Source organism: Melanerpes formicivorus, unplaced genomic scaffold, assembly GCF_026170545.1.
Source record: "Melanerpes formicivorus ecotype bairdi unplaced genomic scaffold, bMelFor1.0.p_v2 SCAF_112, whole genome shotgun sequence".
NCBI lineage: Eukaryota > Metazoa > Chordata > Aves > Piciformes > Picidae > Melanerpes > Melanerpes formicivorus.
In genome coordinates, this window is record NW_027142464.1 from 532,083 (window position 1) to 543,209 (window position 11,127).

The following is an 11,127-nucleotide window of genomic DNA, read 5'->3' on the forward strand; positions in this document are numbered from 1 at the left end:
GCCCCGCGCACGCCCCGCCCCGCCCCGCGCAGCCCGCTCTGCCCCGCCCCGCGCACGCCCCGCCCCGCGCAGCCCGCTCTGCCCCGCCCCGCCCCGCCCCGCCCCGCGCAGCCCGCTCTGCCCCGCCCCGCGCACGCCTCGCCCCGCGCCGCCCGGTGACGGTGCACGCGCCCTGACGTCACGGTGACGCAGAAGCGGCGCCGGTCCCCGCGGCGGTGATCTCTCGGCGCTCGTTGCGGGGACCCCGGGCGCGCACCGGCTCCGCCTCGGTCTCGGTCTCCGGCGCCGCGCAGCCACCGGCGGCAGGAGGCGGTGGGAAAATAAATTCCTTTTATTTCCATCAACAGCCAGAAACAGAAGCCCCCGCGCGCCGCTGGCTCGCCCCGGGACCGGGACCGGGACCGAGCGCCGCGGAGCCGCTTCCGCGCCCGGCCCTCAAAGGCCGACACCAATCAGCTTCGCCGCCTCGTCCCGGAGGGCCCTTCGCTGCCCCTCCCACCTGTGTGGGATCCGTGGGGTTGGGGGCGATGGTCGAGGGGTGCGACCCCCTTACGGGCTGCGCCCCAAGCCCAGGCGCTGCTGCAGGAGGCCCCAGGCCTTCTCCACCTGCCAGAGAACACGGAGGGCAGCGCCTCAGAGCCACGGCCAAGCTGGGGACAAGGCCAGAGCCACCAGAGGTGGACAGGAGTGTCACAGGAGGGTGGCACACTGCACCCCCAGACACACTGTGCAAGACCTGGGCACAGCACCGAGCCCTCCCAGCCCCATCGTGGTCATCCACCTGCCCCATTGGCCCCCACGGAGCCCTCTGCAGCAGCTGGGCCGGGGCTCACCTGCCTGCGGGTGACATCCTGCTCCCAGAGCGTGCACAGCACCACGTGGGACTGCTGCACCCTCTGGCTGTTGCTCATCTGACTCTGCAGCCGGCTGCGAGCAGCCTCCTCGCTCAGCCCATCCCGGGCCACGATGCGCTTCACAGCCTGCCAGGGCCAGAGAGGACACTCAGCCCCCTGCAGCAGCCCAGGATCAGCCCCAGCAGCAAGGGAAGGCCCCAGGGGCACTGCCCACCTCCTCCTCAGGGATGACGGCAGTCCACACCTCATGGACCATGTCTTGCCAGCTGGCCTCCAGCAGCACCGCAGCGTCCAGCACGCACACAGAGCTCCCTGCAGAACCAGGCCCTTGCTCCTTGCTGGGCAGTGGCTCAGCAGCAGAGGGGCTGCCCAGCAGAGGGGGGGTCCTGAGCACTGAAAACACAGAGCTGCCAAAGGCAACAGGCTGAGGGGACTCTGGGTCCAGGTGCTGTTACCTTGAGCAGCTGCCTCCCTGATCTGCTCCTTGACCATCTGAGCCATCTCAGGCCACACAATGTCTGTCAGACTCTTCAGCCGCTCCTAGAGAGGACCACGGGGAGCTTGGTGACTGCCCTCAGAACCCCTGGGCAGCCCAAAGGGGCTCACTGCTGGCAGCAGCAGTCACAGAGGGCATGAGGGACACCTGGCCCCAGTGTTCAGCTGACACAGCCAGGCACAGAGGGGCAGGTTTGGTTCTGCATCACTGAGTCCCCAGGCACCAGCCCACAGCAGGCAGGAGGCAAAGAGCTCTGCCTGCGTCAGGGCTGCAGGACTGCTGCTCTGCTGGGCAAAGGACAAGCTGGGCAGAGAAGGGGATGCATCACCAGCTCAAAGGGCTGGAAAATAAGCCTGAGCACAGAGGGTGAGGTCCCTGCTCCCCAGAGTAAACACTGCCAGGCTCTGTGCTGCTCTTACCTGGTTTCCAAACACTTTGGCCCCAAGGACTCTCCTGTTAATTGTCCCATCTTGGTTCAGGATTTCTGCAAGACAGCAGAGCAGGCTTGGGAGTGAGCCAACTGCAGCAAGCCCAGGGCAGAGCAGCAGCACTGCAGCACAGGGCTGGCAGTGGGGTCCAGAAAGAAGCTGCAGGACCTGGCAACTCTGCACCTCACTCCAGAAAAGAACAAGGAAGAGTTTATCCTACAGCAGGAGCAGCCCAATCCACCCTTCCACACCAGTCTGCAGCTGCTCTGATGGGGGACATGCAGGACTTGGGGGATGCAGCAGGTTTGCCCTGCTGGGGCCTGGCCATCACCGAATCAGCTGCAGAGCTTCGGGGGGGTGTGGAGCCCAAAGCCCTCCTGGGGGGCAAGGGAGCACAAGCCAGCGTGGTTCTCTGGACGCTGGGATGTTGGCACCCTCCGCCCGGCTTTCCCCACAGCCCTCGGTGGCTCTACCTGCCCCGAAGGTGGCCACCACTCGCCCGTAGGCAGGGCCACCGGGGCTGTAGACGGCGTGGCCCAGCTTGTCGGCGTCGATGACGAAGGCTCCCAGGCGCCCCAGGCGGCTGGCGATGGAGGTCTTCCCACTCCCGGTCCCTCCGGTCAGGCCAATGACATAGGGGCGAGGGGGCAAGGCAGGGTCTTGCTGAGGGGAGAGGGAAAGGCGTTGCCAGCAGCTGGAGGGCAGAGGCTCTGCTGGAGAAGGATCCCAACCACCCAGCCTGGGGATGGGCACGGCGAGTCCTGGCCGTACGGGGAAGGGCTTGCTGCAGCCAGGTGTGAGCCAGCCCCTTGGCAGGCTGCCCCCTCCTCCCAGGCACACAGCACCCATCACAGCCTGCGGCTCTCTGAGCCCCCTCACCCGCGGGGGCCGCAGCAGCGTCCCCAGCAGCCTCTGCCGCAGGCTGGAGGAGCTGATCTTCTCCTCCTCGTTCTGACTGTGGTCAGGGTCCTTCATCAACAGGATCTCGTAGAGAGCCAGCTCGGGGAGCCCCTGCGAGAGAAGGGAGGCCTGAAGGCTGCCGTGCTGCCCTCCAGCCCCTGCTGTGGCTGCTCCCTGAGACCCGGCCTGCCCGCAGGCAGCGGGGGGCAGGGGCAAGGGGCGGGAAGGGGCAGCCCTGGCATGGGCATTACATTTTCAAGCCTCTTCCTGTTGACGGCCTCGCCCCCCCTGCGGGTCTCCTCGCTGACCACCAAGCACTGCAGGTCGGGGTCGGTGCCCGCGGGGCCGTAGGGGTCAGCCAGCCGCACGATGTCGTAGCGCAGCGCAGGCTGCACGTCCTGCAGGAACTCGAGCAGGTTGGCCGCCCGCAGCTCGTAGGGCTCGATCAGCTCCGCCAGCACCTTGTCTGCGGGCAGCAGAGGGCAGGGCGTCGGCGGAGCGACGGCAGCACGGGGAGCAAGGCAAGATGGGGACAAAACCCACCCGTGGCTTGGGCAGGCTGCCCCCTGCACCTCCCTTCGCTCCCACGGCACCCTCAGCTCCGTGTCTGCATGCGGCAGGTCCCCACATGTCACCTTGCCCAGCCAGCACCGCGTTGGGTACACAGCTACCGGTACCCCCTCTGACTGTCGCCTCTCTCACTGCCCTGTCCCGGGCAGAACTGGGCGGACCCCTCAGCCCCACACCGGCAGCTGGGCCGGTTGCCCCGGGCTGTCCCCCCGTTCCAGAACGCTGCCGGCGGCCGCCCCGGGACTCACGGCGAAGTAGGTCGCCGTCGGCCACCCCGGCCAGGAGCCGGTGCTGGGCCAGGAGGACGCAGGCGCTGAGCAGGAAGCGGTGGGCGCCGTGCAGGCGGTCGAAGGTGCCGCCGACGGCCACGTCGGAGAAGTTGGGAAGCGCCGCGCCGAGGTCCTCCCCGGGGTCCTCCTCGGGGGTCTCCCCGGGGTCATCCCCGGCGCCATCCCCGGCGCTGTCCAGCAGCAGCGCGGGCAGCTGCGGCGGGCAGCCGTAGGCGGCGGTGGCCAGGTGCTGCAGGCCGAGCTGCACCGGCCCCGGCGGCCCTGGAGCCTCGGCGGCAGGGAGCAGCAGGACGCGGGGCGGGCGGGCGAGGCGGCGACCGGGGGCGAGCAGGACACGTAGGTCCAGGCCCCGCCGCGCCGCCGCCGAGTACAGCGCGTCCAGGGCCCGGAGCAGCGCGGGGCCGGCGGGGGGGGCGACGGGGCGCGGCGCGGGGGCCGCCAGGCGCAGCCCCGGCTGCAGGTGCACGTACAGCGGCCCCGCCACCAGCCCCGCTGCCGCCGCCACCGCCGCCGCCGCCCGCTGGGGCAGCGCCGCCAAAGGCGCCGTCAGCACCAGCAGCCCCGCACCGAACGGCGGCATAGCCCCGCCGGAAGCCGCCGCCCCGGAACCCGCCTCCAGGCCCGCCCCGGCACCGGGACCGCCTTTCGGAGGGTGGCCGGCCCCGGGGAGGGGAGGTCATCGGGCGCCCCGGTGCGTCGGAGCCAGGCCCCGCCCGACGAGGGAGGAGGCGGAGAGACCTGGTCACCAGCCCGCATCAGTGGCGTATCCCCGGGCACGGTCGCATCGCGGTCCCCGCCACCTCCGCTTCCGGACACCGGACCGAACCCGCGGGGCAGCCCCCAGCCGGGACTGCTCGGCGCGGGGGCCGCGGCGAGAGGGAGGAGCCGGGAGCCGTGTGGCTGTAAAGGGCTTTATTAGTGACACAGTGGCCCCGGGACACCCCGGCACGGCGGGGCCGGGGGCCCCCAGTGGCTCCGCTCAGGGCTGCTCCTCGCCGTGTCCGAACACGAAGTCGTGCATGGCTCGCACGTACGCGGAGCCGTCTGGGCTGTCCAGCCTCAGGCGCCGCAGCGGAGCCAGCAGCTGCGTGGTGCCACAGCGCAGGGGCGGGCAGGGGCTGCCGATAGCCTCCAGGTAGACCTGGCACCGCAAGGGGGGTCAGACCCATCCCACGGTCACCCGCCGACCCCCCTGCCTCATCCCGCGGGGACTCACCTGCAACACTTCGTCCACCTCCTGGGCCGCGTCGCGGAAGAGCCCTTGGCAGTGCTGCAGGAATCGGCGGTAGAGGCTCCGTGTGCCGGCGTCCAGGCCGCGCAGCTCGCTGCCCTCGGGGTGCGGGCACTGCAGGTTGGCCATGAAGCTGCTCTTGACAGGTCCGCACTCCACCAGCGTCAGGCTGCGGGCAGGAGCCGGGAGGCAGCTCAGCCACCATCGTCCCCTGTCCTGTCACTGCCACCCCTGTGCCCCGGGGGGCAGGAGCGCAGCCCCTGCGTCCCCGCTGGCACTCACTGGATGTTGAAGGGGTGCAGGACGATGGCCAGGCTCTCACACAGCCCCTCCAGGGCAAACTTGCTGGCGCAGTACACGGCGTTGAAGGGCAGCCCTGGAGCAGAGTTGTACAGTGAGCATCGGGGCTCTGCCCCAGTTTCCCGTACCCCGGGCTGGCAGGGCCCCACCTTGCAGCCCCCCAATGCTGCTGGAGACGATGATCCGCCCAGCCCTGCGGCGCTTCATGGGGGGCAGGAACGCGCGGATGGTGCGGATGGCCCCGAAGAGGTTCACGTCAAAGATGTTCTTCATGGCCTGGTCAGAGCAGGTCTCCAGGGGACCCATCAGTCCCACCCCCGCGTTACAGACTGCTGGGCACAGTGGCACTGAGAGGGGCACTGCAGCCCCCTCACATGTCCTGGCACCATAGGGGTGCTAGAAGACAGGAACTGGGGGAGCACTTTCCTGCTGATGAGCCAGTGGCTCTTGGCAGCCCCAAACCCAGCTCTGGAACCCCTGCCCCACTGAATGTGTCCCATTCTAGCCCCAGGACTGCCATCACCTCCTGTGATGTGCCATCTGCTCCCAGTGCTCCAGGGAGCGTCTGTCACCCAGGAAAGTGCCCCCCCCACAACGAGTAGGGGCCCCAAGAGCCATACCCAGCACGTCCAGCTGCTGCCCCTGCAGCCGCTGCACCACAGCTGCCAGCGAGCTTGAGTCGGTGACATCGAGCTGCAGCAGCTCCAGGGTGCCAGGGCAGCAGCCCCCGAAGCGCTGCAGCAGCTGCTGGGCCTTGGCCAGGTCGCGCATGGTGGCAAACACTGCGGAGAGAGCGCAGTCGCGGGCAGCGGTGCCACCCAGCTGCTCCACCGCTGCCAGCCCCAGCCCAGAGAGCTGCTGTCTTTGCATGGCGCTGCCCGGCCCTGCCCACCCCGGGGGTGCCTTCATGCCCCTCGGAGGATGCCCTCTTTACCTTTGAACCTGCGAGCACTGTCGGCTGCCAGCCGCGCAGCCAGCCCCAGGCCGATGCCCGAGGAGCAGCCTGTGATCAGCACCGTGGTTACCTCCATGGCAGCGCTGCCGGCTGAGGGGGCTCTGCTCTTTAAGAGGGCTGGGAGGGAGACCCCCGCCCCCCACCGCGGGTGTTGTGTCTGCTGCCTTATCTCAAGGCTCCTCCCTCCCCCGTCCCCGTGCCTTGAGGATTGCGCAGCTGCGACGATAAAGACCCTGCGGAGCCAGGGCTCCCCCCCGCAGGAGGCTCTGGGGCACGAAGGGCGCCGCAACCCCAGGGGCTGCACCAGCCAGGGCCAGCACCGGGCACGGTGCCAGCTGCTGGCACACATCTGGCCACACATTTCCCCAGCTATGCAGGCTGGAGGCCCAGTGCTGCTCCTCTGCCCTGACTCACACAAGTCCCACGCTGAGGTGGGGATGCACACAGGTGGGAGAAGAGAGCACTCTGGGGCCAGGCCTTTAATTGTTCTGCAGTCTGGCAGCATCGTGGCTGGGGGAAAGGCCTCGGAGACCCCATCCCAGGGAGTGTGGCCCCAGAAACACCACTGAAAACTCTGCAGAGTCTCCTTTGATGCAAAAGGCACAAAGTGTGGCCAGGTTCCTGCAGGCACTGAGGTCCATGGAACTGGCAGCACCTGGCACACGGAGGCCCAGGACCACACCGGGGTCAGGCCAGTTCCCCACTTCCCCTGGCGCAGGGGCAGCTCTTCCTTGGCTGCCTCTCTGCCATCGCAGACCCCCAGCCAGGCTGGGGGCCGACAAGGTCTGTGCCTTCGTTCCAGCATGACCAGGATGCAGCCATCAGGCCAGGAGCTGCGGGGTCCTGGACACAAGAGGACGTGGGGACTCTGCCCACCCTCCCTCCTGGGAGAGGCTCTGGAGGCATAGCCTAAAGTCATGCGGGCGCAGCCCGGCTGTGCCGCAGGGCCCTAGGATAGTACTTGAGGAACAGCCTCCTGGAGATCTCCAGTGTGTCCCCAGCTGGCACGGCTGGGTAGCGCTTCCTGTTATAGACAAAGCCTCTCTCTACCTGGAACACAGCCTGGTTGAACTGGTCCTGGTGGAAGGGGACGCCCGAATTGAGGCTCTCCACCAGGACAGAGACAAAGAGGCTCCAGCGCACGGCATAGTAGTCCAGCACCAGCCCCCCCAGCTGCTTGTTGGCATAGTCCAGGATGTTCCCGTTGGGCCCCCAGAGCGTCACCTGGTTCCGGGCATTCAGCTCATACTGCTCAGCCTCCTGGTCGCTGGTGGCCATGGCACGGGCGCTCTCCAGCCAGCGGCCCAGCAGGAAGAGGCTGTGGCTGGAGAGGAGGCTGTCCAGCTCCGGCAGCAGGTCGTACACCAGCAGCCCGCCGGCCGTCAGCAGGTCGGGCAGCGCGCGGCGCTGGAAGGCGCTGCGGATGCTCTGGTAGTGGTCACTCACCAGCTGCTGCGCCGCCTGCCGCGTGACATCCACCAGGTCATAGCGGAAGGTGGGGCTGGAGCCCAGCTGGGCACTGGCGCTCAGCAGCAGGCGCCAGGCCTCGTAGACGTCGCTGGCATTGTACCAGAGCTCGGTGTCCATGCGCAGGGAGGGGCGGTGCACCAGGGGGCTGCGGTTGTGGTTGACGCAGACTCCGCTGCAGTTGTAAACGCTGCGGAGCAGCAGCCGCCAGGCCGCTGCCGCGGCAGCGTTCGGCGCTCCGTAGCGGCGCTCGGCGTAGCGAGTGACCCAGCTGGGCAGGTCGAGGGGCTCCTGGCGCCAGCCCAGCTCATTCATCAGCTCGTACACCATGTCGTTCTGGTCGATGCCCTCGGGCACCACCCCAGTGCCCACCATGGTGGAGTTGGGGAAGCTCCTGGCTGCAAAAGGGCCACGGTTGATGGCCTCCACGGTGCCAAAGAGGCCGTGGTTGCCCCCAAAGTTGTGCAGCATGCACCAGATGAAGGGCTGCCCGTAGAAGGATTCGGTCCACAGGTAGACAGGCTTGGACTCAGCAAAGAGGTCCAGGACAATCATCTTGCCCAGGGGCACAGCGCGCAGCAGGGCTCGCACCTGTGCTGGCTGCCAGAAGTCAGGCTGGTGCTGGAAGAGCCACCCCTGCATCAGCCACACTGCCTCGGGGTCAGCTGGGGACAGAAGGGCACAGAGTCAGGGCCCCTCCAAGCAGGGCCCACAGGCTCAGCTGGCATCGCACCAGGCCCGAGGGCCACCGAGCGATCCTCTTGGAGGGGGCTTTGAGAGTCTGGCACCAACAGGGTCTGCAGAGCACAACCACCTCCCATAACCACACACCCCTGGAGCCTGGCTGTGCCCACCTAGAGCCCCATGCCTGACACAACACTGACCCACCTCCTGTCATTGACTTGAAGACAGCGCTGCTGACCCTGGCGAGGTAGGCAGGGTCCGAGGAGAGCGGAGTCATCTCGTTGAAGGTGTCGGCACTGTAGATGTGGTCTGTGCCGAACTCCTTGATCAGCTCCTTCAGGAACAAGGTCCCAATCACCTGGAACATGGGGTCCTCGGGGTCCAGCAGGTAGGTACAGGAGTAGGTACAGTCAAAGTGGCTCCAGCCCCCAAGGCGAGTGGCATTGACATGTGGGAAGACTCTGCAAGGGGAGAGCAGGGGTGAGGGGTGGGACAGGACCGTGTGCCCCTGCGGGGAAGGGCAGCCTCTGGTGAAGCTGCCAGGGGCACAGGAGAGCCAGGAGCTGTGCTGGCCCCAGGAGAGTCCCATGGAGCTGGCACAGGCCAGAGGAGGGACCTCGGGAAGAGAGACAGGGAAGGGGCTACAGCCAGGGCTGCTGTGCACCCACCGGAGAACCCCCTGGGGCACGTGGCCTGCGAAGGCCGGCAGCACCGTGGCCATCCCAAGCGAGCGCATCCTCTCCACGATCCGGTACTGAGGGAGAGAAGGGAAGCAGCGGGGGGAGAAGAGCCCCCAGCACCCCATAAGGGACCCCTGGGCACTGCAGGAGCTTGGGGAAGGGAGCAGGTGCCCCCAAGCCGCCACAAGTGCAGCCTTGGCATGAAGGATCGGGGCAGGGGTTGCGTGGGTCTGTCCTAGCAGCCCTGGTACCTGCAGGTAGAGCTGTCTGAGGTGCCAGGATGGGGGCAGAGGCCCTGCCCAGCCTCGCAGGTTGCCCATGCGGTTCCAGGCCAGGAAGGCTGGCCCAGTGAAGTAGGCATCGATCTCGGACTGGTTCAGCCCCAGGCTGCGGTAAACCTGCGCGGGGCAGAGCGTCAGCGGCCCCACGGCCCCCCTGCTGCCCTGCCCTCTCCCCGGCCCCGGTACTCAACCCGCTGCCAGACGGCCTCCTGCCCCGTGAAGGCCAGTGCCAGATTGATGCCACTCAGTGCCATCCAGTCGATCTCCCGCTCCCAGCGCTCCCAGTCCCACCAGGCAAAGGAGTAGCTCTGGGTGCAGACGTTCTGGTAGTAGCGGAACCTGCGGGCAGGTTCGGGCGGCTGCAGGATGGGCACCCCCGCTCCCGGCCCCGCTCCCGGCCCCGCTCCTGTTACGTAAGGCGCCTGTCCCGGGCTAACGAGGCGTGAGCAGCGCCCGGCCCGGCGGCCCCAGCCAGTTCGCCGCCGCGGGGCGGGTAGGGCCGGCCCCGCCAGGACCCCCGTTACCTGCCGGGGGCGGAGGCGCGGATCTCGGTCGGCAGCCGCGGCAGCGGATCGGGCAGGCGGAGCTGCGCCCCGGACCACGAGAGGTGGCAGCCGCAGAAGTCGCGCAGGTACCGGTAGAGGCCGGCGGCCGCCGCCACGCCGCTAGAGCCCGTCACGGCCACCGCCACGGAGGCGTCGGGCGGCGAGCGCAGCAGGTACGCGTCGGGGCCGCCCGCCGCCAGCGCCGCCTCCACCGACAGCGACACGGCGGCGGCGCGCGCGCCCAGCAGCCTCCGTGCGAGCGCGCGCACCGCCGCCTCCTGCCGCGGGTCCTCCTCCCGCGCCGCCGCCGCCGCCGCCAGCAGCAGCACCGGGAGCACCGGCACCAGCCCCCGCCGCGCCGCCATCGCCGCTCCCAGCCACAGCGCCGCCGCCAATCGGGAACCGGCGGTGGGCGGGGCTGGGGCGGGGCTGGGGCGGGACCAAACCGGTACCGGGAGCGGGGCGGAGGCACGGCTGCTTCCGGGGCCGGGGCCTGGCCCTCAGAGCTGAGCGGACACGGAAATGCTCCTGTCCCGGGAGCGCCGAACCCTCCTCCCCTCCCGTCCCCGACAGCTCTCGGTGTCTGGTTAGGGTCGTGCCTGAGCCCCGGGACTGGCCCCGGGGAGCGGGAGCCGCCAGGCTTGTCCGGTGGGGACGACGGCTCCAAGCTGGTTTAGTAAATAAAGCCTCACTTAGGTCTCACTTTCTCTATCTGCGGTGGCTCCGCACCCGCGGAGCGACCCGGCCCGCGGCGGCCCCGGAGCATCCCCAGCTCCGAGAACTGGCGGCGCCGTTCTCGCTTATCCCGGGAGCCCGGGACCGGGATAGTTCCAAAGCTGCTCCGCCGGGGCTGCTCCAGCCTGAAGGGAGCGCTGCGAGACCGAGCACCGGAGCCCTGTCGGTGCCCTGGGGCGGTGGGAGCGGCCCGGCCGCCCCCAGCACTGTCCGGAGGAGCTCAGAGACCGGGGTGGGAGCACGAACGTGAACCCTTCCCGGGAGCAGGGGCTTGCCCAGGATGGGCAGGGGCTCTCTGGGCTCCCGGACAGCCCAGGGGCACAGCCAGGGGCACAGCCTGGGCTCCTCCCGTGGGACAGAGTTACATTTGGGACCCCGGCGCTCCCCCCACAGCCCACGGAGAGGGCCGCGGGCCAAGCGGAGCCACGGAAACAGGCAGGAAGGCGGCGGCTGCAGAGGGGAGTGGTGCAAAAGAGCAGGCAGCGGGGGAAAGGGCACAGCAGCCCCTGGGCACAGCTGGCAGCCGCAGAGACCTGGCTCACCCGAGCGGTGCAGAGGACAAGGGCTGCAGGAGGACGAGGGCAACGCTGACCCTCTCGTCACCCTCACAGAGGGATCAGGAGATGGAAACAGGATGGGCAAGCACCAGGCCCTGCAGCAGCCTCCCTTCCGATCCTCCCACCCGTGGAAAATCGCCCCCGCAGCCTCAGC

At 68.9% G+C, this 11,127-nt stretch overlaps 3 protein-coding genes across 3 annotated transcripts; all 3 read right to left on the reverse strand.

Annotated features, from left to right (window-relative positions):
* Nucleotides 1-316: 316 nt before the first annotated feature.
* Nucleotides 317-4,133, reverse strand: COASY (Coenzyme A synthase). The gene is made up of 9 exons (XM_068167097.1): nt 3,497-4,133; nt 2,930-3,144; nt 2,658-2,789; nt 2,252-2,441; nt 1,770-1,834; nt 1,310-1,394; nt 1,069-1,166; nt 834-980; nt 317-606 (listed from the first exon to the last, which is right to left on the reverse strand). Exons 1-9 carry the CDS (start codon nt 4,116-4,118, stop codon nt 550-552), a joined length of 1,611 nt encoding a protein of 536 aa, XP_068023198.1. The 5' UTR covers nt 4,119-4,133; the 3' UTR covers nt 317-549.
* A 281-nt stretch (nt 4,134-4,414) lies between these two features.
* Nucleotides 4,415-6,275, reverse strand: HSD17B1 (hydroxysteroid 17-beta dehydrogenase 1). Its single transcript, XM_068167098.1, has 6 exons — nt 6,004-6,275; nt 5,690-5,851; nt 5,219-5,398; nt 5,052-5,145; nt 4,755-4,938; nt 4,415-4,679 (listed from the first exon to the last, which is right to left on the reverse strand). The coding sequence occupies exons 1-6, from the start codon at nt 6,098-6,100 to the stop codon at nt 4,518-4,520; spliced, it is 879 nt and encodes a 292-aa protein (XP_068023199.1). The 5' UTR covers nt 6,101-6,275; the 3' UTR covers nt 4,415-4,517.
* Nucleotides 6,276-6,488: 213 nt separating this feature from the next.
* Nucleotides 6,489-10,092, reverse strand: NAGLU (N-acetyl-alpha-glucosaminidase). The gene is made up of 6 exons (XM_068167096.1): nt 9,661-10,092; nt 9,328-9,475; nt 9,107-9,253; nt 8,844-8,929; nt 8,380-8,636; nt 6,489-8,156 (listed from the first exon to the last, which is right to left on the reverse strand). The coding sequence occupies exons 1-6, from the start codon at nt 10,044-10,046 to the stop codon at nt 6,940-6,942; spliced, it is 2,241 nt and encodes a 746-aa protein (XP_068023197.1). The 5' UTR covers nt 10,047-10,092; the 3' UTR covers nt 6,489-6,939.
* Nucleotides 10,093-11,127: the final 1,035 nt, after the last annotated feature.